At 33.9% G+C, this 27,600-nt stretch overlaps 1 protein-coding gene across 1 annotated transcript in view; it reads right to left on the reverse strand.

Annotated features, from left to right (window-relative positions):
* The window catches only part of KIAA0825 (KIAA0825 ortholog), a 255,955-nt gene that overhangs the window by 200,462 nt on the left and 27,893 nt on the right, over window positions 1-27,600 (reverse strand). Inside the window, exons 2-4 of the mRNA XM_087761458.1 lie at window positions 17,598-17,737; window positions 6,254-6,422; window positions 480-1,149 (exon numbers count right to left, since the gene is read on the reverse strand). Coding sequence (XP_087617584.1) covers window positions 480-1,149; window positions 6,254-6,422; window positions 17,598-17,728 — 970 coding nt within the window. The 5' untranslated portion in view covers window positions 17,729-17,737. The remainder of the gene's footprint in view (window positions 1-479; window positions 1,150-6,253; window positions 6,423-17,597; window positions 17,738-27,600) is intronic.

A 27,600-nucleotide genomic window follows, 5' to 3' on the forward strand; every position in this document is an offset into this window, starting at 1 on the left:
ATAATAATCTTTTGGGTCAGCTCTGATGTACGAATCTGTGTCTATTTCACAGTCACATTATTGTATGGACTTTCCTATAATCTCCTTTAAAATTCTGACAACTCGAAAAAAGGGGGCGTAGAAGACTGAAGAGTTTGTATTTTTTTAAATCTGGATTAAACAGTTCTTATTCTATTACATATTTCAGCATTTGGAATAAGTTAGACTGAAAAAAATGATAATGACATGACAATGTTATCCAGTGATTTATAGTGGGGTTTCTATATACATAAGGATAATATACTCTCCCTTACTTTAACACCTTTTTCATCACAATTTTGACACAGTCTGTAGTTCAGCTGCAGTAATATTTTTAAAATATAAAGCTGTAATTAATAATCTCAGGCCTCTCTCTTCATAGGAAATAATAAAGTATATTGAAAAAAGAGTATAATTAAAATAATATCTAACTACAATGAACATAAAATAAGGCTACTAACCCACAGCATGAACTGTTCCTCTATGCTTCTTTGAAATCTTGCTTGCCTTAACTATATGTAGAGCATTTTCTTTGAACTGCAGCTCACAAAGTCTTTCAAGAAGAACTGTCATTTCTTCAGTGATGGTATCCAGGTAAGTTTCATTAATAAACTTCAATGATGAAGAAGGATCAATAGTTCCACTTAGTATATACAAATCCTCTTTTATCATTGTGCACAATGTGGGTATGGAACTTTGGTAACCACGAACCACCTTATCAAAATTTGTTTCACCACAACTAGACAAAATACAGTTCTGTAGAAGATCGCTAACCAGTTTATTCTGCATATTTTGATACTTTGTTAAGACTTCTGATTCAGGATAAAGAAACAAAAGTTGCTGTATGCACTGAGTTTTAAACTCCATTTGTTGTCGTAAAGCATTAGTATTTGTTTCTTCTTGACTTTGCAGTCTATTTACTAAAAATCGTCGAAGATGTAATCTCACATCATCCCAGAGAGATTTCACATCCGTAGTTGAATCATCCTCAATGGCATGAAGGGAAGACGTTAACTCAAAAGACGTCCCACTTGGAGTACAGGGAAATGAGACACCACACTGACTAGAGAGATCCAGAAGGAAGTGAAGTATCATTTCTTCTTGATTTTGCTCATTCTTCAGCAAGCTTTGCTAACAAAGGTAAATCAGACAGTATTTTAGAAATGTTTTGTTAATTCTGGTTCATAAAATGAACAGCTTCATGCTACAGTACCAATTATTTCCAATGTTAATTATCTTACCAGCAAATAAGAGACTCAAACAAATTGCTATATAAACAACATAACAAAGCCTGTTTTCCCATGGAATTATGCATCAATCCATCTCCTTGTCTACTTGCTCCAGTAACTCACATTCCTCTTCCCATCTTTCTTACATCCTCAACCTCTCTTCTCAATCAATTCTAACCCACAATTCAAAGGAGAGCTTTGGAAAATTCATTAGGTAAGCCTTGGTAGCCTGTTTGTTGTGGTCCACATACACATTTTTGAAAGAAAATGGTATGAAAACTTACTCAAGATTTACACAGATAATGACAGGTTTTGCTCACAAAACCAAGACAAGAATTTATAAAACATCTATGTTGTGGCTTAGCAGGAAACCATCAAAAAGGCCATTCGAAGCATAAAATAATCTTGCCAGGACCCCTTAAAGAACTAAAATTGAAAACTTGTTAAGAATTGAACAAGCTTAGAGCACACAGGGCAGAAGAATAAGAAGCTGTGCATGCTGTCAAACTGAGACGCGGACTGATACATTAACGATATAGTGACCTCTAAATACACCTCAGCTATATGGGTTGGAGAAGAAGAAGGAAGCCCGTTAACAAAGCAGGTAAAAACACATGGATGCATGCACTGTTCCTACTTCATCTGAGCTGCTTCAAGTTCAAGAGGCCATGCAGCAAATAGCAGGTCCTCTTGTCACAGCTCAATGCTATCTACTTGGCCCAGAATAACACAAATTTAAACAGCACTCTGCAGCTTTCCTTAATATGTATGAGATGAACCATTTGCATGAACAAGGCGTGTCCATTATATGAGTAGAAGACAACGCCAAAGTCCTACGGTCACTGGACACCAAAATCTCCTTCCTCTCTCAGAGAAAAAAACTTGCCTGTTATAAACCCATTTCCCACATCCTCAACATTTTTCCTACTGCAGGCTGGCTTTGGCCACACTCCTAGGCCCATCAGCTTTTTATTTGTAAAGATCTGTTCTCAATACTCCAGCTGCACTAGAGCTGACTACAGATTTCCCCATCACAGTCACAAGAAAACTGAGTGACATTGGTGGTACTCTTGATTTTCTAGGTTTCAGGAACCAAGTAGGCAAGCCTTAGGTGAATCAGGATCTGGAAGCCCTCTCGCTTGCTCCCCCACCTCCTATCACTTCTCTCCAACAGAGAAAAGCAGTGTCACAAATTGCATAAAGTAGTTCTTTCCACTCATGTCCTATATCTGGGTCTCCCAGCTATACTCCATTCTATAAAGCATGGCTGGTAATGAAACTGTTGGCAATCTTCCACCTTCAAAATAACTGATATATTTAACCTACAGTATTTGAGGAAATGATTAGTTTTATTTCTTTTCCCATTTTGAAAGAGAGATAAATAAATCAAATTTGAGTATGGTATTGCATAAATATAATAATTTCCAAATACAAAATGTTCAATTTTTCTATTGTAGCAAGCTTTTATGAACAGATAATTTATTAAAAAAAATAGAAAAGACAAAATTTAAAACCAAAACTTCAGTGGGCTTTTTTTTTTTTTCTCTCATGCTTTTGAGTCACAAAAATTTCGAATATCAGAACTCCTGTTCTTTGTTCTGGATGATTCAAAACTGTTGCAGTCTTATGGGAGAAAACAAGAGTTTAACCTTCCTATTGCCCTCTACTCTGGAGTGCTCTGTGATGAAAATTAAAAAATAAAAGACTTGCACCACAGTAGCTAATTCTGAACAAAAGACAGAGAACATGATCACATCCCATAATGGAAAGTCTCAAAAATCATAGACTAGCTATTTTTCTTCCATTTTCATATCTTTATTTCAGAATGCTTCCTATGAATTTTTTTTACTTACAAGCAGGAAACACATGTGGAAGACAGAATAATAAAGGAAATTATCAGTCAAATATCATCCTATAAAAGCATGTGCATGTGATAGAAGTATGTATAACTAGTTAAAATCTTAACACATACATATCAATATGCATATACATAAGGCTGGTTTGATTTTCTTTTATTATCTACTGAAGTACTCTATGAAGTTTTGTGGCCCCAAAGAGAGTGTGTGTCAGCGTGTAAACTGAAACCCTAATCACTAACCACTGTGTTGAAGAGTCAAGTCTCTACAGGTAGACTTCTGGAGTTTAAAGGTTAATTTTTTTTTATGAATCATGCTCAAATACTGTATTCTGAAATGAACAAAAAAAAAGAGAAGCTGTCAAAACAGTGAATGTAACTGATGCCTTTGGATGACGAATCCAAAATGTCTTCCAATCAAATCCCTACTGTTGTTTTTTAAGGTTAAGCAGAAACATTTTTATTCATGAAAGCTAATAAGAATCTAAGTATTGTTTCAAGCCCTTTGCAACTTATACTAAAGCATTAAAAGTAGGGAGCCTGCAGATGCCATCCTAGACTTAGTATCACTCAGAAAAAGAGCACCTGAACTGAACTTTGAAGCTCTGAAAACACAGTGTCATCGAGTCTCTTTGAACATTGCCTATATTGATATAGGCTTTTCTATTTAAAAATTAACCTGTAAAAATACTTCAGAAGATGATGCCAAAACTATTCAAGAGAAAAAGATCCAAATCAATATCCAAAGGTTTTAGAGAAGCATGAAAAGTTCTCTTATGAGCACAGAAAGTTGGTGACAATAACATACAGGAAAACATTCGTGATCTACCAACCAGACTACTACCTACTATAGATTACGACCTATCAAATTAATAAACGAATCCAATAAGATGAAGATTTTGTTAAAAAAAGATTTTGTCATTAGTTTAGCAGGAACAGAATTTAATGAAGATGTGTTCATGTACATATTCAGCTTTTAAATATTTAGAATTACAAAACAGTACACGGAAAAGCAAAATTTCACATAATTAACATTTTCAGGCTTCATGGAGAACCTCTCAGTATTTCCATAAGAGTTCACAAATGCATGAGAATACTACACAAACAATAAACCTAAATACAGCACCTCAGCCAAAACACATACAGAACTTTGCACTATTTTTTTAATTGTTCCAGCAGCTTAAAAGATAAACAACATCCCTAATAAAACAAACACACATAATAAGGGATAACAGTGAATAGGGATATTGTCCTGAAGTAGAAGGAAGGTTACTATTATTGAAGATGTGTAATATGATACTTAATTAAAAGCTTGCAGTGCGAAATTAAGTCAACAGAGTAACGAGTTCAATGGCTGGAGATACACATTTAAGAAAGGTCAGATTGTAACAATCTCATTAATGCTGAATATTATTGAAAATAGTTTACTGCAGAACTGTTCATGGAGGTAAAGATTACCACTGCAAGTATAACTTCTTACAGATGGATTGTCTATGCTAATACATATACACTTTTGATCTGCAGTCTCGTCTACACAACAGGCTGGATTATCTAAGAAGCCATGAGCCTGGAAACAGTGATGTCCAAGTTCCTGAGCTCCACAGATGTTTTCCTGATACGCTGTGTAGAATTGAGACTTCAAGGCTTCTCACACTTTGCTGTCTGTTTAGCAGCCTGCCACAGAGCCATTCTCAAAGCTTAACTGGACTCTACAGCCCACAACCAGACTGTCACGCAGTCAGTAAGCTCCTGGGAACCTGAAGAGCTGGAAAGCTCATTTTATATAAAATATACCCAAAATATTCCAGAGATGGGGACATTTTCATGTTTCCCAAACAAATGCCGCCACCTGGTGTTCAGGTACATGGCTTGAATAGACCTTGGAGAAGGAAGAAGGCAGGGAATGGACACAAGTCCTCACTGCCATGCCCTCTTCTGAGGGAGTTTTAGTAAGGATCTAACTGGACTAAGAGGAATAACAAGAGACTTCATAAGCCAGCAATTTCTGGGATTCTCTCATTTTGTTTAGATGAAGTATGACATGTAGCAGTCTCTGACACCCTTGAGCGGGGTGATTATTAACAGCAACATTCATACTGATCACCTGTGTTCGAAGGGGACAAAATCACTCCTTCACCACATGAACATTAAAGACCTGGTGTTTCTAGAGATGACTTCCTCATTTGACACAGCTTAATATCCAGTGGATTCGATGGTGACTGAAAGATCAACAATCAGTTTTAAGAGTTAAAAAACTGAGAGGCAATTTAATGAAGCTTCAGCTCTAGCCAGGAGATAGTCCGAACGGAGAAAATACACCTCCACAGCAGTTGTCCTCTGCCAATACAGCCAATCTTAAACTAAAGGTGTTCATGTCCTACAACTAAAACATGATATGGAAGTAACAAAGACTAATCCACTAGATACTGTTTACTTGTTTTGACACTCATACATATGTACATCATATGAACACAAATATACATAGTTTATATATAAACTTGCAGGCTGTCATTTACTGAGGTATCATCCTTCACTTATGTAGTCAATTCAATTTTCCAGACTTCCACTTCCACACATATATTCTAAGGTTAACTTTTAATAAAAATTTTGGATAAAAATGCCTTCTAAAATTATGGCATTTTTCATTGAAGTGAAATTTGATTTCTGGTTACGTCTAGTTGTACAGCTTGCTAGGACAATGGATGTAGCTCCCACATTTCTAATTAGAAAAAGTAGATAGGAAGTGAATGCTTAAATAATGCATAAAGGACAATAATCTGTATTAGATAAGTTAAATTAATACTGATACAAGTGAAGAACAAGTAGTAACAGTAACAGCCTCAGTGCAGACAGTTACTTCAGATGTTTTTTACCAATATGTGTTTATAAAACAGTCCTAGCATTGCTAAACATGTGGTAGTATCATGAAAAGATATTGTCCCAAGTTTGTCTATTTAAGGCATGATCAAAAGGAAACATAACCCCTTACCGCGGACATAAAAAGAGCACTAAGCCTTATAATAAAATTTCTGAACTATCCTCACCACAGTGAAGACTGAAATAACTAATGAACCTCACCCCCCCCCTCAAAACCCCACCCATCATATAACCAACTTCCCCAAACATTAAGTCTTTAGTAAACAATTTTTACCAGGGTCCTAAGGAATTCCATCAGCTCTCCATGATGTGTAGAAGAAGATCTGAGAGAACTAAAATTGCAGTTGTTTAGCCATTGAAGGCAGTCAGTTGTGCTTTGTAGTATTTCATCAGTACATATTTCATTTACTTCTGATTGCAGGTCTTTAAGACACTGTTCTATGCTAAAAAAACAAAAACAAAAATCACAGGATTTTTTTCATGACTGGGAGATAAAAACATTTTATATATTCCATATTCTAAAAAGAAAAACTACTTCAAATCAACGTAACTCTAGTCCTTCTTTGCCATAGATTAAGTTACTCTCACAAAATAAGCCCTAAATTTGCAGGATTAACTTTTAAACACAGTCAAGCCAGAGCTAAAATAAATTTCCTTCAGGCCAGACTGTACCATCCTCAGCAAGAGTAAGTACTGCCTCACTTCTCAAACAATCTTGTACTTTTTAATAAAGTAGTCAGTGAATAAGACATCATCCAACCTAAGATCTGGTCCTGGGTGCTCTAATTAGCTAAAGCAGAGAATATAAACTGAATCAACTACCATATTCAAAGGTGAATGTGTCATTCTGCTCCTTTAGCAATCAGCAGTTGTTTTATCATACATAAAATACATTAACGACTTCTTAAAGATTCACTGACATCACAGAAATGCTGAAAAGAATTTTAGAGTCAGTTGTGCTGAGAAAGCAGATCTTTTCTTCCTTGTTTTTGTCATTAGAATATTTGAAAGAAAACAGAGTTTGTTTTGAAGGAGCTGATCCACTCCTTAACATTAATACAGAATCATACTCCTGTTTATGAAATCAGATGTGGCTGGTATAGTTATTACAGGGATTTCAGTTGCAAAAATCACAAGAACAACTGAAAATCCAAAGATTTTATTTCTATTTATGTGGACCCTTACATGAAAACAAACAAAAAAAAGAAAAATCCAGAAGCAACCTAACTCTATATCTTTTCCTACAAAAACACCTTTTCAGTATTTCAGAACTACTTTTTTTTAAAAGCAATGCTTAATATTTTATATAGTTTCAGTTAGAAAAATAGTATTGACTAGATCTACCCAGATCTATGTTTAAGACAAACAAAGTCAACAGTAAGACTGAGGCCAGTTTTGGTTTATTGAAGTGCAAAGTGATTCTCACTACTATTTGAATTTTATTTTAGAGTATATTAGTTATTTCATTTATGTTCTTATAGCTAATGAAGGATGCAAGGTTTAACACAAATTAAAATTCAGTTCTTTGTCTCTGTAGAGTTACAGGATTAGATGAGACTGAGCTCTTTACAGGGATTTCAGTGTCAGATATTTTTGATCATATTACTTTCTATTTTCATTACATCAACCAAACAACAAACTTGCATATTACACTGCCACTCGCCCTGCTATTTTATAGAGACGAAGTATGGCCGTTTTTCTTTAACTGCTCTCTAACATTTTCAAACTTGACTAGTCTTGGCAAAAGAAGACAAGAGAAGAAGATTAGAAAAGAGGACAGGAACAGGAGAAAAGGAGAGTGAGAAAGGAAGGAAGAAAAGAAACTGGAAAACAAATCCAATATTTAAGTGTATTACAAGACATGACAAAAATACCAAATTAAAGACCTCCAGTTTTCAAAAAAAAAAATTGAAAATGTTTTTTTTTAATTAGTAACCTTGAATAAAGTTTCTTATTTTTTTCTGCATAACTCATCTGTGTGGAAGGATTAATTTTCCAAGAAATGTCATCTTTTTGGAGGAACATATTTTTATTAAAAATATAATCTGCTTTGAAGATGAAATTAAAAAAAAAAAATCTTAAACACTACTAACCCATATCAATTTTTAACAAGAAATCAGTGGTGAAAGGCCATTCTGCATATCACCCACCGACTATACTTCATCATTTAATTCTGCCTGCAGTACTGTTTTCAGGATGAGGAAGAAATATTTATTTGATTTTCTACTGGATTTTCTCCTTTATTGAGTGATTTGTATTTTATTCTTTTACAGATGTTATGCAATGTACCCTAAATTCCTACTAGCTGTCTCATTCTGATCAACAGCAATAAAGTAAATCAATGTCATCCATACCTGTGGGAACTGAGTCTGTTAGTTTGAATTGACATTTTAAAAAAACAGTGGGGGAAAAAAAAGCAAATGATCACACTAAATTAAGCTCAGAGATAAACAGTAGTCTGTGTCTTCCTTTTAAAGTTACCTACAACAAGCACAAAAGAAAGAAGTATATTTTTTCTGAGAACGCCATCAAGACTTATCATCTATGATAGGTTTCACTTTGTGCTTTTTGTTTCTTTAAAATACAGTACTAAATAACAACGAGCTGAACATGAAAACTGCATCAACTGCAATTATAGAATGCAAGGACGATCATAAGAATGTAAGAGCAGAAGTGTAGCATTTTGAATGTCAGAAAAAAATTACATAAATTGTTTCCAAAACGATGACTATACAACTTCTACAAAAAATTTCATCAAAATTAGTAGGTCATTTTGAACAGCTTATTTCCCCATATTTAATTGTATTAACTAAGAATTACAGGTATGTTTGTTTTACACTTAGAAGACATGAGGTAAACCTTTCAAAGTGTATCTACTCTATCAAAATAAAGTCACCACATTTTCCAGCTGTATTATCTTCAGAAACCAAATTCAGTAACTACAACTAATGCTTAAATATGTAATAACTATTACAACTTATGAATACATGGGTGGCCTGTAAAACACTTCTATAAAATTGATGCAAAAGTCTTAAGATGGTCCTGAGCATGACTGAGTTCAAAATGAAGTGCACTGAAACAAGTATCTTCCCATCATCAAAGCACCTTATCAGGAGCACAAAGAACCTCCTGAAAAACAATCACTCTCTGCCTGTGGCCCAGTCCAGTTCCTGATGGGATAACCCAGCCATGAATACCAATTCCAAACTTGACAAAAGATTGGCATGTATCTTTTTAACTTGTGAAACCTGTTCTCAGGACTATGAAACTAAATACCTTGTTCATACATCTTGAGTCCTGGGACACTATCAAAGGCTTTTATTGTGGCGTGCTGATGTGCCTCATTCAATCATACCCAATAGATTACAGCATTGTGCATTGTAAAAGTGACTACTGTTGTTAGTCTGTGTCAATCTGTTTCAATCATGAACCAGTTTTTACACTCATCTTTGACATAGGAATCTGTGTGCAATCCAATAAACTACAAGCTATGAATAGGCTACAGCCTTCTCAAGACCAGATATTTTGGTAATTTGTCCCAATGCTGATAAGGGGATTAGGTGGATAATTTTCAGTGGCCTTCCCTGTAGGTACAAATCATGATAAGTCTGTTCATTTTATTTAATCGTTTTATTCCAATAAAGTAAACAGTGAATTAGGACTAAAACTGTTTTTCATTGAATAAAAATATTTTAATCCTGTTTACTTAGAACATACTGTAGGTAAACATGGTCTCAAAAACAGTGCTCTCTTTTTTTTAAGATTTTTGTCAACACTTGGTATTACATGAACATTGTTGATCATAGATACTTATTCCTTTACATTAATTACATCATTAAATGAAATATTTAGGAATTTGGCTACCACTGGAAAAAAAAAACATTTTTGTGTGTATTATATGAGTTTAGAAAGCAATCATGTTAAATAAAAGACTTCCGCCAAATAGAATTACGATTATTCTCACTATGTAGGTTAGTATTTAAAACTATAATTTCATATCAGTGTAGGGAGAATGAGACTGATTTCCTTTTTTAGAAAGGAAATTTGCTGAAGTTTTAAAAACGTTGAACAAAATATATAATTTTGATGTGAAAAATGTGCTTAATTATTTAATGAATTTTATTCTTAAACGTACAATTACAAAAAGCCATACAAAGTGTTCCTTTTTTTTCCCCAAATAATGCTTTTTCATTAAGGTTTAACTTAAGCTCAGTGCAGTAAATAAGCTCCTTTTTTTGAACAAATTGAGGCATCAACCCAGATGATGTCAACTGACACTATACACGGAGGATGGGAGTGTACATAAGTCTTAAAATCATGTGCAGCCAATGGAAAAATACAACCATGTCTGTGTGCAACCCTATCTAAATGAGGAATACAAGACCTGGAGTACGACAGGGAAATCAGACATAGTTCAGTACTTAATGCTTTCTCCCTGTTTTCTACCGTTAACTGGTTCTCTGCTCCATACATATGTTTTTTGAAACATCCTCTGAAACTCTAAACCTCAATTGTAAGGTGAGGCATACAATTAATGTTTTAGGTGCTCAGGTACCAATGTTGAGACATTGCTGAACCTAACCAGAAGGTGCTTAATTCTTCTGTTGGAAATTAGCCTACTGGTACTACATTAGAATAGCTATTCCTGCTCAGATGGAAGGTCTCCATGTCTCTGACAGTAGTCACTACGAGATGCCAAAGAAGAATTAAAAAAATGAAGAAAAAAACATTTGTTAAAATTTCTCAGAATATTTTCATCATCTTTAGCAGTTTGTGACACAAGGACTTAAATCAGACAGTGTACTCATGTTTAACAGCCCTCAATTAATTTTTCTTCCACAGATGATTTCACTTTTCTTTGAACCTGTGGAACTGTTCAGACATAAACAGAAAAAAACAGTCACCAAACTACTAAACAAGGAGTGGAATATAAAAGCTCAAAGAAAAAATTAACTTTTCTCTGTAGCAAAGAAATCTGATAGTTATTCTCAAATGGATTTTTGTAAAATTGACTGATTTTTCAAGAAAGAAATCGTTAGTCCCACACAAAGAGTATCTTGAGCCTTTGTGGGCACACCAATGCTTGCGGTTAGTACTACTGGTATACCATTATGCCAGTGAAAACGATAGCGCTGAAATAGCTTCTTCTTTTTACTTTTTTGCTTTTTTTTTTTATACTCTAAGCAAAGTTCTGTCATGTTACCTGTGTCCACACAGGAGTGCTTTTCTGGAGTAGCATGTCAATATCATTTGGTAAGTATTTCCACTGTAGACAGACAGTCTCAGTTTGAGACTCCTAGGTGCTCTTATTTATTAAGTTAACGACAGTTTTTAGGAATAACCAAATCATGTGAAGAGACTGCTTTTTAAGTGGTTGCATCAATGGACAAACAGCTACAAACCAAGTACTATAATGGAACTGATAGTGTAAGCACTGTCATACTGATACAAAATTATTTTGAAAAGCACAGTATCAAAATGAGGGTTGCTGTCTCCATATATCATTTTCCATTGCCTAAGATTACTATGAGTAAGTTGAAGGATGATCTTCCAACTCCTTTCAATTTCTAACAAGCACCGTTTCAATTTATTTCATATAGCATATGGAACAGCCATAAAATGACAATGAGATTGGTTAAATTAAACTGCTAAGCTATAAAGTGAAATTATCTTTAAACCTCATGTTACTTATGCTTAAGATCCTCATATCCATGGAGATCTGCTTTTAGAACCAGTTTACATGCCTTTTGTTAAGAACAGTTTGTTTTAAACGTAATGAAATAATTGTTTCCACTGTTTTTTGAAGATAGAAGCACTAATATAATACTACTTTGTTATTATCACGTATATTCATTAAAAAGTTTGACTGCTAAAGACAGGGCATTTTACACAGAATCAGTCATATCATTTGGAAGCCTGTGTGTCAGAGGACCTGCTGTACACTTTGCTTAGTAAGAAATCTTTGAGAAAGGCTTTTACCAGTATAATTCCCACAGACATTTTCCTTGTTACATTTTCTCCCATGTGGAAACATTTTGTTTTATTTAATGAAAGCTGACCTGTCAAAGAGGAAATATTAAGAAAAATTCCCATGATCTACAGAGAGTTTCATGAGGTCATTGCTGATGCCTCAGCACTACTGTGTGTTAATAAACAGCAATTTAACCATAAATATAAATAACATTTTCTAGTAATTTTTAAACTGCTAGATACAATCTAACTGAAAAAAACCATAAAGATTCATGCAAAGAATGTTTTGATAACTTCATCTTGAACAGAAACAAGAGGTTTTAGCAAAAATGTCTATTTATCATCTTGCATGTTCCTGCAATGCTTATGACAATGTATAGTAAAATTCATGGTACGATGTATCTCTTAGGATTTCTAAAATTCTGAAAAAAAATAGATTATTATAGTTCCAGGCCTATAATGTTTATGCTGTTCCTTTCTAGTCTACCTGACCATCAGCGTATTCTTTCTGGCATGTCTATTTTCTTACTCTCATTAATCTAACTGCATGAACAGATGAAAATCCTTTTTATATTTTTGTTCTTTACAATGGTGACCTCAACAGCAGCGCAGAAAGCTAGAAAGTAAAGCTGCTACTGCTAATAATATAGGTTTTGTTATCACCTCATATTTGTGCGTATGTTAACTTTTTTTCCATAGTTTAACTATATTATTCTCTTATTCATATTTTGTATTTAAGTTCTATTAAAAATAAAATAAGACCAATAAGAATGAAGCTAAACAATATTTTGTAAGCAGCAACACAAAACTGATGGAAAGACTGACTACAAAAACTTCACCTCTTTAGAAAAACTCTATTAAGACAAATATATCTTGACACTTGTTTTTAAAACCAGTAATTCTTTAAAATATGAGTCTGAAAGTTACAGGCTTATTATAAAGCTAAAAGCCTTGAAAAAATTCACTTCCTCAAATTCTTCCTATTGTAGTCTTGGACCTTAAGATATAAAACAAAAACACAGCCCCTGCTTCAAGGACTTTGCAAGCTACTTCATATCTCTAATTCAGCTACTTACCAAACATATCCACAGAAACTGTAAAGTAACTATATCATTGAAACCAGAAAGAAATAGAACAGTGATGACTTTGCTGCACCTCAGCAAGAGAAACTTACTCAACAGCTTAACCATATAGAACCATCAGTTTTAACAGAACCACTGCCTACCTTTAATTTCCAATCTTGTTTTAAAGACTTGAGATATTTCAGTCCACAAGATAAAAGCTTTGCCTTGATAAATTATTTCAGAAGACTGGCAGTAAAACATAGGAGTCTTTCAACTCAATTGACCAAAACATGACAGTGAAAAATAATGGCTAAAAAACCATTGTCTCCTGTATCCTCATATGAAATGAATTGGGATATTTTGCAGTGCAGTCAAAGATCTGATTACAGCTTCTGTAGATGTACGTGACAGCTAACTAACTGCCTAAGACAGTAACACAATTATAATCACTGCAGATGGGAGTTAAGAAATTGTGTGTCTGTTAAAATAGCCAGTCTCTGAGAAACTTTGTGCTGTCCAGCTAGTAAGGTCGTAAGAAACAACTATCCTGAACTCAGTGATCATCCACAAAGACAACACAGGCTGAACAGGAATAAAATTACATTCCTTTCTCATTTTAATTACTCATTCCTAGCAGTTAGTCCAGGGCAGTGGGTAGACAGATACTATTTTGACAAAGATTTTAGTAACATTATTCTACCGTCTTAATAGGTACTAAATTCTCAACTAAATACTACAGTAATGTACTTGTATGGCAAGCAGGTTACATTCACATAGAAGAGTCAAATTCTTTTTGAGAGCTGTGATAAACATTAGGTCCAAGTAAAACTGATAAAATTATCAATTTTATTCCTCTACTATTAGCTCTAGTTTGAAATTCTCCCAAATACTCAGCCACTACTGGGATTTTGGTTGGAGATGCCAAGATTTTGCTAATTCTCTTGAATACCAAGAAAGTGAGGTATAGCTGCTTCCTGAAAATTCCAGAGAGGAATACACCAAGATTTTCTTCAAAATCCAATACAGAAAGATAACTCTTGCAGCACATCTCAGTTTAAAAACACATGAGCCCTTGCACACTCCAATTCTGATACAGGAAAATGGAATGAAACAGTAGTGCTTAATACCCTGTTTGAAACTACTCCATCCCTTTGATATGAGGTATTGATAATGGGAAGTATTTCTATGCAAATAAGCAAAGTTATAGTCAACAACTGGAAAATGCCATACTAACATCCTTATTGAGGTACTTGCCAGATAGTCCTATTATTCACATGTTAAGAATCTTGGTAGTTGCTCAAATAATGATTACAATTTACACTGAACAGTTATGGGACAAGATGCAATGCTGTAAGCACTTATTAGTATTGCCCTCACTGAAGCCCTTGAAAAAAGACCTTCATGAAAATCCCAGACAACTGAATTACTGTTAAAGAGACAGAGGGTCAGGTTGAAGTTTACCAGACTGAAGTCAAATTAAGCCTTTGCGAAAAGCCTTAGAAAGATATAGTCTCCGGTGTACTGTGGAGATACAATTATTAGTAAATAATTTTGTTGAATTTTGAGTAATTGTTTTGTTGAAGAAGACCTAGAATACCTCACACTGTCCTACAGCCTCATAGAATTTATCACTTTATCACCACTTAAAGGCAGCCAATCACTCACTTGAAGAAACAACTGAATACACGAAAAAAAAATCAACTGCTGAAGAGATTTCACGCATAGAATCACTTTCAAGTTATGCACTATAAGCTTGGTTTCAAGCTCTGCACCTTATTTTCTGTTTAGAAGTATTAAATATCAGCTGAAAATTTAGTGCTGTGGATCGCTCAAAAATTAACTCTTATTAATTCTTAATCCTCCATATTAGGAAAAAAAAATATCCAAATCCTCAATTTCGATAAACAGAAAAAGTCAAAGCAAATGTGAGGGGAACGACTGAAGACAAATGGCTGTCCTGATGAAATTATGAATGCAACTTCATACTTTAGAACAACCTGACAATATCATTGCATATAACTGGACAGCAATGACTATGGTTTCAATAGTTCATATTCACGTGCCTCTATAAACTGCTCTAAAAATAAAGTTAACATTCAAGTGTAATAAGAGATCTGTTATATGATAGTGAATGAATGAACCACTTACTCCCTTAAAACTTACAAATAAAACAATTTTGCACAGATGGCCTTTTTTTTGTTGTTGTTCTTTTGATATAGCACCAAATAGAATTGGTACAATACAAAAATACTGAAGGTAATTCAACTGCTGGAAAGCATATCTGATTTGTCGTGTCACACAATTTTATAAAAGCTATTCACTTGCAAGGCAATAAATGAGCATTCAAGTGATTTACACACTTTTGGATCATAATTTTTTACACAATGTTTTATTTTTAAAAATATATATATATGCTGTATACTATTATGTTTATTCTCTGTGGTATAATAAAATCATAAATCTACCTGATGAAAAATGGATTGTATTCCAATTGTATCACTGTAGCGCATAGAGCTGCTCTTATCATACCACTTACAAAGATCAATGGTAACTTGAAAATGATTTCATTCCATGCTACCTCTAATATATTAGCAATAAAAGGACTCTTTTTAATTTAAAAGTCACATCAGCTGCTGTCCATCTTCTTTTAAACTCCTCTCCATTTCTGAAACTGACATATTACAGGAGCAAAATATCACCTGGTAACTACAGGGCTACTTTCTGATTTTCCTTCTGAAAATTAATTTAAAAACTAGCTTAAGTGTCTATTCAGCAGAAATACAAAGCTTTTCCTGACATGCATTGCTGTGTACCACACCCTAATCCAATTTCCTGCTCTTCTCAGATATAATACCATTTGGTTCTTACAAAACTTACAGCAAAAGGCCCTTCTAATTTGTAGGACTATGTCCCTAGATGGGGACAATCAGCCTTCTTAAAAATGTACAAATAGTTCCACTGTGATTATGTTAATGTAGAATGTAACATAAAATGTTAACTGATGTAAAGTACCATTTAAAGGAATGAACAGCTGGCCTGCTTTCCCATAGCCAAAAGTTTTCTCAACTAGCAGCATACATTTTACACACATTAAAAACAAAAGGAGTAGCAAAGCATGCATTCCAAAGGCTCATCTTGATAACAATCTTTCGAACTCTCAGGCTGGCTCTGCATAATGATGACAAAATCACTCTTATTTGGTAGTTGAAGAGGTGACAACACACCTGTCAAAAATGCTGATTCTGTTTTTTCCCAGATATATAAGAACATAGCAACTCAAACCATAAGTACCTATAAATGTGTTATTACATCAACTAAACTCTAAGTATCTACATTTCACTGATGTCAACAGCTGGAAAATTGTAATATGAAATTGCACTATGGTCCACAATAGCATATCTCCCAGATCTTCACTATCATTGCTACCGTGGGATTATTACTATTGCAACTACATTTGTAAACACTAAGTTTTTAAAAGAAAATGATCAAAATGTGAGATATGAGTAATATAAATAAAAAGCCTGAAAAATGTCTCAACCTGGCATAAGAAATATAACAATAATTTAGAGATGACCTACGTAATTTTTCAGTGAGATACAGCAATGGTTTATCTCTATTCTTCAGGAAGCTGTTTGGGAGCAAAGAACTCCAAAATGAAGGACCAAAATGTGGACTTCGTTAAAATTACACAGTCTTAAAATGCACGTCATGAAGGGCATTCTTTGAAATCATACAACTCTATAACATGCACTGTTGTCCAAAGGCAAGCATTTTCAAAATCTAATACAAAATCCTGCTATTTACTATATCTCTGAAGGTACGCTTACTTTTTTAAAGGGGCAATTAGTTTCTTTGCTTATGAGCATCTTTCACAAATCAAAGTATTTTAAAGGTACTAAAGAGTTTAGCCACAAAACACCACCATCACTTTTCAAATAAGGAACAAAGCCTTGAGCTGATTTTTTTGTAGTCATGCAAAAAATCCATATCAACAAAGAACTCTTTCAGTACTCCATTGTTTCTGTAGCATTCATATTTGGAAACCAGTATGTTACAAAGAAGTGGACAACAAAATATATTACAAAACAAATTCTAGTTAGAAAATCTTCTACAGAAGCATAACAGTTTTAACTGAAATAATGGCTTATATAAGAAAAATTATATATATTAACTTACTTGCTTTTTCTACTTCCGTTAGGAATACTTAAGGAACATACTGAGTTCCAATTTTGGTTTTTTTGTAAAATTCTGTAGCTCTTTTAGTGAATAAAAAATCTATGTCATAACTGTAGGAAATACAACTGTCATGGGAATACATATTTTCTTCCTCCACTATCACACCTACTGTAATAATTCCTAAGATTAAGATGATTCAACCGACAAAAATACCATACAGAGAAAGACTATAGCACAAAAATTATATAGCATTAAAAATTTGTTAAATGCTCAAGTGTTTAAGGTAAAATTACTACTGAAATAATGATCAGAATTTTAATCTACAACTTGAAAGAAAGAAAAGCCATATTTCTTCCTAAATGTAATGACTTTCACTAATATTTTTGGTATATATAAAATACTCTTTACCTAGAAGAGTTCTTCTTTATTTTTTCATCAAGATCACTAAGGATTTGTTGAAACTCCAATTCTCCAGGAAGGATATTTAATAAACAATCTAAATTGGAAGAATCAAGAGAATAATCTCCTCCCCATTCCATTTTCAGAACCTGTAAAATAGATAAAGAAAACTGGTTAAATAATGAAAAAATTCAGACTATAGGTATCAAAATATACAACATTTTGTTACTTTGATTAATAAGGGAAGCGTTTACGTAGGGAATTATAAAATCAGTGTTGAATAGTAAACCTCGTGCATGCTTCTGAGTAGAATTCTACAGAGAGGAACACCCGTAAAATAAAAGCAGAGATAAATTTCGTAATATCTTGCATTTTTTTGGTTTAAAAAAATCAGTTCTTTTACTTTAATCAGAGTAATAGTAGCTTTCTTCTTTTTTTTTTTTTTTTTAAGATTTAGAAAGAAAATTCTTACTATTATAACTGGAAACTATGAAAACAAATAAATACATTAGAGCGTAAATTTATTTTCCGTGTGCTTATAATTTCTGCCCAAGGACTAACTGCTTTCTGGAAATTAAGCACATCATTGCGAATAACTAGAACATAAAAAACCTGACCAAAACACTATAATGATGAGAACACAAGTGTCATCTTGTTTTGTACACAGTTTACTCAACACATACTTGGCCAAAACACAGGTCGAATCCACTGGCCTACTCAAACTAAGACACTAAATCCCAGGAGTCTTTACGTCAGAAGCAAAGCATTAGCAGAGTTATTTTTTCTAGTTTTTGTTTTTTTCTCTTTTCTCTTTTTTAAGAAATAACGAAATTCATTTTACAACCAATGATGACTTGCTGCCAAAGTTAGAGAAAAAAATTTATGAAAAGTGGAAACTTTTTAATAGCCAGTGTATTGCATGTCTACCATTTAGTATTTAACAATACTATTCATATTGCAGCAGCAACATGAGGGATAAATCTAACTATTCAGATGCACACAATGTTTGGGCAACAAAATATAATGAATTAATCATAGAATAATGGAATCATAGAATAGTTTGGGTTGGCAGGGACCTTTAAAGGTCATCTAGTCCAACCTCCCTGCCATGTGCAGGGACATCTTCAACTAGATCAGGCTGCTCAGAGCCCTGTCCAACCTGGCCTTGAATGTATCCAGGGACAGAGCATCTACCACCTCTCTGGGCAACCTGTGCCAGTGTTTCACCGCCCTCATTGTAAAAAAAAGTCTTCTAAAATCTCAATCTACCCTCTTTTAGTTTAAAACCATTGCCCCTTGTCCTATTACAACAGGCCCTGGCAAAAAGTCTTACTCTGTCGTTTCTATAAGCTCCCTTTAAGTACTGAAACGACGCAGTAAGGTCTCCCCACAGCCTTCTCTTCTCCAGGCTGAACAACCCCAGCTCTCTCAGCCTGTCCACACAGCAGAGGTGTTCCAGCCTTCTGAGCATTTCTGTGGCCTCCTCTGGACCCGCTCCAACAGGTCTGTGTCTTTCCTGTGCTGAGGACTCCAGAGCTGGACACAGTACTCCGGGAGGGGTCTCACCAGAGCAGAGCAGAGGGGCAGAATCCCCTCCTTCAACCTGCTGGCCACGTAATAAATACACTATTTTTCTTACAAGCAATATTCTTTTATGAAGCAGTGTTAGTTGGAAATTTACCTAGAGGCACTACTAGAAAAATAGATTGAGAGTTTTTCTAAGTGAACAATCTACAAGACACAAGCTCCAAAAGAATGTCAGATTACAAGATGCAAGGTCAAGATGATAGTTTTGGTCAAATATAAGTGTAGACCTACAAGTAGCAGAACTGCACATTTCTTCAGCAGAAATGACACTACTGATTCTGGTTTTGCTCTTTCAAAACAAAGTTAGAACAAACGTGAAGGTTCTTTAGAGCCTAGTACCTTGCACATCTGAATTAACAACACAATACTACAAAGTATTTCATGGATATATAATTTTCCTAAATTCTCAGAAGCTACAGAATACCCCTTTGCAAATAACAATTCAAAGACTTTCAACATTTTGGAATGTAGCTGAAACTCAGTCACCATTCTGGTTAAAAAGTGTGGATGTAAAACACATCACGTAACACATCCAGGGAAGATCAGTCTTTGAATATAAGATTCAAAAGTATCTTAACAGATGTTACTGCAATTAAAGACACTGTAATTAAAAGTAGATGTTAAAAAGCATTCTCCAAATGCTGAAATACTTCAGTCAGTTGTTCTGCAAAAAAACAGTAGGCCAACTTGGCAAGGTTCTGCAACCAATCGAAAAACATTAAACAGTGCTTTACAGAACTGAGATAAAAGGAATACTGAAAATACAGTTGTTCACTCATGTATACTTATATTCAGATATGGTCACACAAATTCATTCCCTTTTCTCTTCAAAAATATCTCAGAGTTTATACAGAATGTGATGCTAACTCTGTTCAATAGCTATAACTCAAACCCATCTTTTATTCAACTATGCTTGCAGAACAGTCAATGATTGGTGTCAAATGTACTGTATAATAGATACATGTAATGCAAAAATAGTAACAGTTTGGAATGATTCACAATTTTCATAAAATAGCTGCACAATCAAAATTTTATATTTATTCCTAACTCTTTTCTTTACAGGATAGCCAAAAGAAGCTTATATTCCTCAGAAAAATATCAGTATAGTTTACAGACCACTTACTGTTTAAAAAATTCATCACATGAAAAAAATCACCTTGTAAACATGACAGCCTAGTTTTCATGTATGCACTCCTGTAAGGCTTCTATGTCATACTTCTTCGGTTCACTTGTCAAAACAAGGTAATTATTCCTTTCAGTCTTGGTTTATGGGGGAAAAAAGCAACATTTGATTATTCAGTTTTCAAATATTGGTTTAGGTGGTCAGTAGTAACTTCTTCTTATGAAAATCTAAGTATTTCTCTAATACAAGACTATCATATGAAGAAGCAAAATACAAAAATGTTTCAGAAGGAGAAAATAAGTACATCGAGATATAAATTAATACAAATTGAGCAGAAATTCTACTGTTGTTTAGTGTAACCACTGTGAGGGCCCTGGGTGCACTAATAGCCTTAAAATGCCTGATGACCTGGACTTTCAGTGGAACTATACTGTCACTCCGGTGCCTGCCCCACTTGCCTCCCTTAGGGGCAGTACGATGGGCATTGGCTGGCAAGGTCCCTCCCCTGCCATTTAGGTCCCTCCCCCGCCCTCAAAGAGCAGCCAGTCACTGCTGCTCCCTGATAGCCAGTATGACACAGCCCTCCTCTGATGGGAAAAAACAATTTTTGTTAAGAAATAAATCCATTTCTAAAAATATTTATTATTTGTAATAATATGGAGGAAGAACTCTGCTTTGAAACTCCAAATTCTTTCCAAGTATTTTAGACAGTAATAACCCATTTCTTCTGCAAAGCGGATTAATTTAACACTTGTTATTATGCTGCATAGAAAGTATCATCCCATCATATTTCTATTTACTATCAAAATGAAATACTCCATGTTTTGAAACAAATGCTCTTAGAGAACCTGGTTCAGATGCAACTCACTGTGTCCCTATCTGCAATAGGTATAGCTCTTTTCAAAACATATTAGAGGACCATTCATCACCATTAAAATGATGTAGCTGTCAGTCTGTTTGGTAGCTACTCAAGAAACTTTACCTATGTACAGCGTAGCTTAAAAAGAAATACTTTTCAGGTCTCTTATTTTAACCCACAGTATCAGTGCAATTTAACTTCAGTGTAACAATTCCCCACTCTTAACAAGTGTGACATTAAGAAATAGTTTTTAACAAAAACAATTAGGCCTATCTGAAAAAACATTATGAAACTTTTAAGTTAATACAACAGATACTTCTTGCTTTTTCAGTTCATATAATGTTTACCACAGGAAAAAAACAAAATTTAATTTTTTTTTTTAGTGCTTTCTTTTTCAATGTCAATCAAAAGGAAGCAATCTTCCCACAGAAGTCCTCTATAAAAAGGTACTTAGTTCAAACTGTATATTTCTTCATTCTGATATAGCAATTCAATAAATATCATTGTAAAAACCTTCCACTACAAACATACATGTGAAATTTCACAGAAATTCTAAGATTAATTTGTAATGTTTATATTTACTATAATAAGCATTTGTCATCAGACATACAGTTTGTAAAAGCTGTGTGGACCTAAAACGAATAGATTTTTGTACAAGCACTTCTGCTGAATTTACAGATGTACAATATACCCCTATATATGTATAAAACACAATATTTAACTATAGATTCATAGTCTAACATACTGTAGATATGCAGCTAACAGACATCTCCCACTTTTTGACACAAGCACTATTCTTTTTAAATATAAATTATGAGTCTTTCATTACACTGGGTGAAACATTACTAGGTCATGTTTATAGAATACAAATCCATTCCAGCATTTTTAAAAACTTTGTAAATGTTGACAGACTTATTTGTCAGTAAATACTCAGTAGTGTTACTCCTTTATTTCCCTATGGCCCTTCAGCCAGTTAAGATTCTTGTTTTGACATCAGTGGGTTTCAGATATCACAGGACAGCATCAACCACGGAGAATGTCAGGCAAATTTTGTGTTACAGTTACACTGAACACCTTGGGGGGCAAAAAAAAAAATCTAAATACAGTTTTACACTTCAGTTTGCCTGGAGTTTCCTTTGAGTCAATTGCCTAAGTCTAATGGAAAATTAATTAGCTGGGCTGTTAGGCCCTTTGAAAAAAAATTATAGTACATATGTGTTCAAGAAAATCATAGCAGAACTAAAGCAGGAAGTTTAAAGTTAGACATGGTTTCTCGTAATGTTTGACCACACTTTGTTAAACTTCCAACTAAACTTTAAACTTTCATGGGTTTTCAAATGCCCTGTATACATTTATGCAAACTCTAAGTAAACTAAGAAGCGTTAGGCAGTATAGCATTTCATATAACACAGATTTAAAGAGATCTGTCTTTGAGCACTATAGCACCTACTTGAGCAAATTACACAGCAGGTTTTCAGAAAAAAGGCAAAACAAACCATTAAGGTTTCAATAAAATCCAGAGGTAGGCTTTTATACACACACTACTGTGTATGAAATAATCTAAAGAAGTTATCTAAACCTAAACAGAATCTACTACTTAAGCACTGGCAGATATTTAATGGAATCAACAATTTATGGGGTGTCACATTAAGTAAATCATGTATACTTGGGTAGAAGGTCTTAATTCCCAGTATTTCTAACATGTTAAGGCCAGAATATGAGGCAATATATAACAGATTTATTCCAGAAGACTGAAAATTAACAATTAACAATCTTAATTAAATGAACCCCAAATAATTTTAACATAAATGGTTTGACAAAGATAGAGAATTAAAGTTTGTGTCTAATAGCTGAAGAATAAAATAAAAAACACCTCTTCAATTTCGTTATGATAATTTAGCTTCCTGATTTATTACAGAAAAAATGTTTTGGTTGTATCGTAACTTCTGTTGTTCACCACAACCAGCATACATGTGTAAACAAACCTCTTTAGTGGATAAAAAAACAGCAGACTGATACTGTTTTGTTCAAATCACTGATTTCTAACCAAGATTTGTATAAACTGAATCTCATTATTTTACAATTCCACAATTCAGTCTTTAAAAAGTCATTCAAGAGTTAAAGAACTCATGACCTGTCATTAATTTCATTCAGTTAATGCCAATGTACTATTTTAGCTCTTGTATAATGAGACGCTTATTTCCAAATACTTCAAATATTACCTTTAGTATTTTCAAGATAACTTTAAATAACTATTTATATTTTGAATTTAAGCAATAACTTGTACATATAAAATATTTATAATATTATCTAATAAATTTATTCATTTAGCAACATTTTTTCCACATATAATATTCCACACTTTAGCACAAAATGCTTTGTCTCAGTGCAATCCAAACACAATGGCAATCAAATTTTCTGGACTGTTACTTTACAGCCAATCTAAATATTTGAAAACTTACTTTAATATTATGTCAGTTTTACCCCTAGAGCTCTCATTCCACCTATATCCAGGACAATAAAGGAAAATTGTTACCATTAGCACTGCTTTAAAAAGATCATGTCAATGTACCCGTGATTTGAAAACAGGGATATTTCAAACTGCAGCACTATACGTACAGAGAGCTAGCCAAATCATTGAAGCTTTTTTCTGATACTGCTTCTTATCTTACAGGAGATATCTCTTTATTGCCCTACCATCCTTACAAAACTAAAAGGGGATGAGAGAATTGACAAGATTTTTCATCACTCAGCTTACACTTTCAAACCACCACCTTAACAATGATTTCCTTTATCTATCTTTAGTTGCACAACTGTTTCCAGACGCTTTACAGCACAGAAGATGTCATCTGCAATTGCACAGCAGGCAGCAACAGCGATGGACATGGCTTGAGATAATACTATTCAATGTGAAATTCCTACTGTTCTGGACTCCAGATCGTCTGAATATTTAAAGTTTTTTTGGAAACCACATACAGCTTACAAGAAATACATTTAAAAATTATAATTTCTTGAGCTCTATTCTGACACAGTAAAAGCTTCTTACCCAGTTTTCTGTGGTAAAAATACTTTTGAATTTGTAATACTGTTTGAAATAAAGACTGGTAAAAGAAAAGGAAGAAATTAAAAATTCTGTCTATAAAAGAACATAACCCGCTTTTGGTTCTGCTAATAGGCAGGTACTGAAGATCTCTAAATTTTCCAGGTTATCTTTCATATTCACCTATTTCCCACACTTTCCTGAAGCATACACAGCTTTTACAAAAAGAATATTATATCGTTCCAGTAAAAAAACATGTAATGCATACAAAAAATAGTCTTCATAAGGGTTGTATTTACAGAATGTTTTAAATGCCACAAATAACTTCGAAACAAGTTTTATTAAAACCATCTTGTAATGTTCCTCCTGCAGACTTTCCACATGTGCTGTTGTTATAAACTGATATTTAAATGTTAATTTTATATTCATCAGTTATTATTCACCACACACATAACACATTTTCCTTTATATCTTTCAAAGAGAGATTCTCAGTATTTATAATTACATTTGTAAATGTATTGAACACAGTTTTTCTCCCAAATTCTGCCATTATAAGAGGCAGCAAATAAGAGAGTGGGAATAAGATACAACCCACAGTGGGACTGAAGAAACACAATCCTTACTGTGGATGAAACAGAAAGGTGTGCCTTCTGTCTAAAGCTGTAATATCAGAACGCAGTGCTCTGATCTAAGGCAGCTATATCAGCCAGTACCGTCTAAAGCCTTGAAAAAGGACTGGATATGTAGCTCTTTTAGAAATCTTCCTATACTAAAAATCAGCTAATGCAGATTTCTGACAAATAGCATATGCTCTGATAATATTTAATATAATCATAATATTAATATTTAATATTTAAACTATGTTGCTTAGTCCTGTTTTCTAGGCATAGGTACATGCAAGAATTTAAAACTAAGATCCATGAGTTCTTCCTACTGGCTCTCCTCCATTCTTCAAGTCACACATAGTGAAATGTTGAGAACATAAAGCAAAGGAATCAGCACTGCTTTTTTAGGTTTCCTGCTACTTGGGACTAGTAAGAGATGTTCAAAGACAAGGAGAGAATTCTCATTTACATAAACTTAATCAAACACTATTGGTCAAAGGCAGTGACTTCAAAAGAGGAACACGCCATCTGGAGTTGCAAGGAAACTCCTGAGGAGTTATGTCAGAAGAAAGGAATAAAGCATAACATGATTTCATAACCTTCAGAAGAGAAGAAATGGCCATTTTATGAGTAGCTCTTGAGTGAAACAGTCCTATATCATCTTTGTCTCTCAGCTAGTTACTCTGTAGCTGGAATCCCACAGTGTACAACGTCCAAGATTCAACATTAATAAACAAGCCATTCTTAGTCAAGAAGTCCACAAACACCAAGCTTCCTACTTGTGAAAAGTCAGTGGCTTTCACTGCCTTCCTATTAGTCTTTACAGTTACTAAAACCGTAAGTGTGACAACAACTGTTTGTACACAAGTGTGCCCTTTTTTTTCCTTTTCTGGTTTTCTTTAGCAGAGATAAAGGAAGGATTCAAGGTACCTCTTCTCACAGAATTCTTTTTTTGTGCCTGAAGTTCTGTTATATTTAGTAAGTTAAAAAAAATGGATAAACCTGGTGCAATGTTGCCTTCTTTAGATATGGCTTAAGGCATTACCAAAAAAAATTCAATAATCCACTCTTCTGCCATTGCCAAATACACACAAACACAGCACAAAATCCTCTTCTGCCATTGTGCCCCATTAAGACTGCATCAATCAATCTCATTGTCAAATGGATACGCTTTATGAATGATGGATGTTTTAAAAATACTTTTCAATTATAAAAATAATTACAAACCAGTAGACTAAAGTAATTACTAATGCATAGACAAGAGAGTCTTAGAAGCCTAGTTAGAATTACCTACCATGTGTTTTCTTATCATCCTTTTTTTTGACTAATGGTATTTGCCAAGAAAATATACAATAATTTGAATAATTTCAAAATAGCATATAGTATTTAAATTATTTTCTACAGCTACAGCTGAGGATCATAAGTATTTGAATAAATTTTGCATACTGGTATGAGAAAATGTCTGAGACCAATAATTACTGTCCCCAGAAAGACTGCATGGCATTGTGTTTTTTCCTGAAGGACAAGAATATAAGATTTCTCCTATGTGTGAGACTAATGGTGCATCTACTGCAGAATTGTATTTCCAATTGTGGCAATGAGATATGCTATTTAGGGGTAATATGTGAGTTTTCTCACTTTCTGTCACTTATAAACTCAGAGAAGAGGCAATAATTTATAAACCCCCACATCCCTCTCAGAACTATGCTCTCAGAAACACCTGCTACAGCCTTCCTATCTTGCTTGTCATTAATGTCTAAAATTGCACAGGTTTGTCAGGACTGTACTGTACTGAAGGAACTAATCTTTTAACACACTGGTAAAGAGCCTAACATGTACCATTTTCAACTAAAAACCTTACAAATACATACTAGCTACTTCTATCCTAGACCATAAAAGCATTTTCTCCTCTTGTTTACTGGAAAAATCTTCCATCCTGACACAATACTCTTTGAGGACAATGGTATTTAAAGGAAAGAAATTTCAAGACCTTTGAGGTCTTATAGTTCAGTAGATCAGATACAGAGTTGTTAGAATTTTAACAGGAAATAGCCTTCCAATGAAACTATTATATTTAAAAAGAATTACATAAAAAAGTCTGTGACCACAGCTTTTAAAAGGTAGGCTGCATTTCAGTCCCTTCACTCCTGCACATTCTATTTTCTTCCATTACTTCTCAATTTAAAGCTGAGAGTTTGAAAAATGTCAATTTTATAAAAATGAAATACAGAAACTCTCCATAGAGATGTCTTTTAAGTGGGTCCACGTTTATAGTCACAATCTTAAAGGCTTGTTTAGTAGTATAAATGTCATGGTTGTTTTTTGTTGTTTTTTTTTTCCCCAAATACTATTATTAAAGCTTCTTACTAAACTCTACACAGGATCAGATCAAACATTTTACTGACAACTGTAAATGTCCATTAAATTTCCTTTTTCATTTTTTTAGAAATCTTTCATTTCTTAAATCTAAAGTTTAAATTGTTTTTTGCTGGCATAACTCAACCTGTAAAAGTTTCATGCCATACTGCCTAATGCTCAATACATCATTAAGAAACTACAGGGTAATGCAGTTACATACTGCTTCTTATTCACCTAGGATTTTCAACTTCAAAAGCACTGTTAAACTTCTGGTTTTCTCTCCTTGAAAAAAACCCCATAAGTAAAGTAATGACACTCTACTTTCTTTTACCATGTACCCTAGAATATACATACTGGAGCACACACGATTTAGAATGTGTTAGGTATTTTCACGCTTGCAAGACAAAGTCTTGTTTTAATAAAAAGCATCTGCTTGCTTC

Source organism: Nipponia nippon, unplaced genomic scaffold (assembly GCF_047370975.1).
Source record: "Nipponia nippon isolate SJK-2023a ecotype South Korea unplaced genomic scaffold, ASM4737097v1 scaffold_24, whole genome shotgun sequence".
NCBI classification, from domain to species: Eukaryota; Metazoa; Chordata; class Aves; order Pelecaniformes; family Threskiornithidae; genus Nipponia; species Nipponia nippon.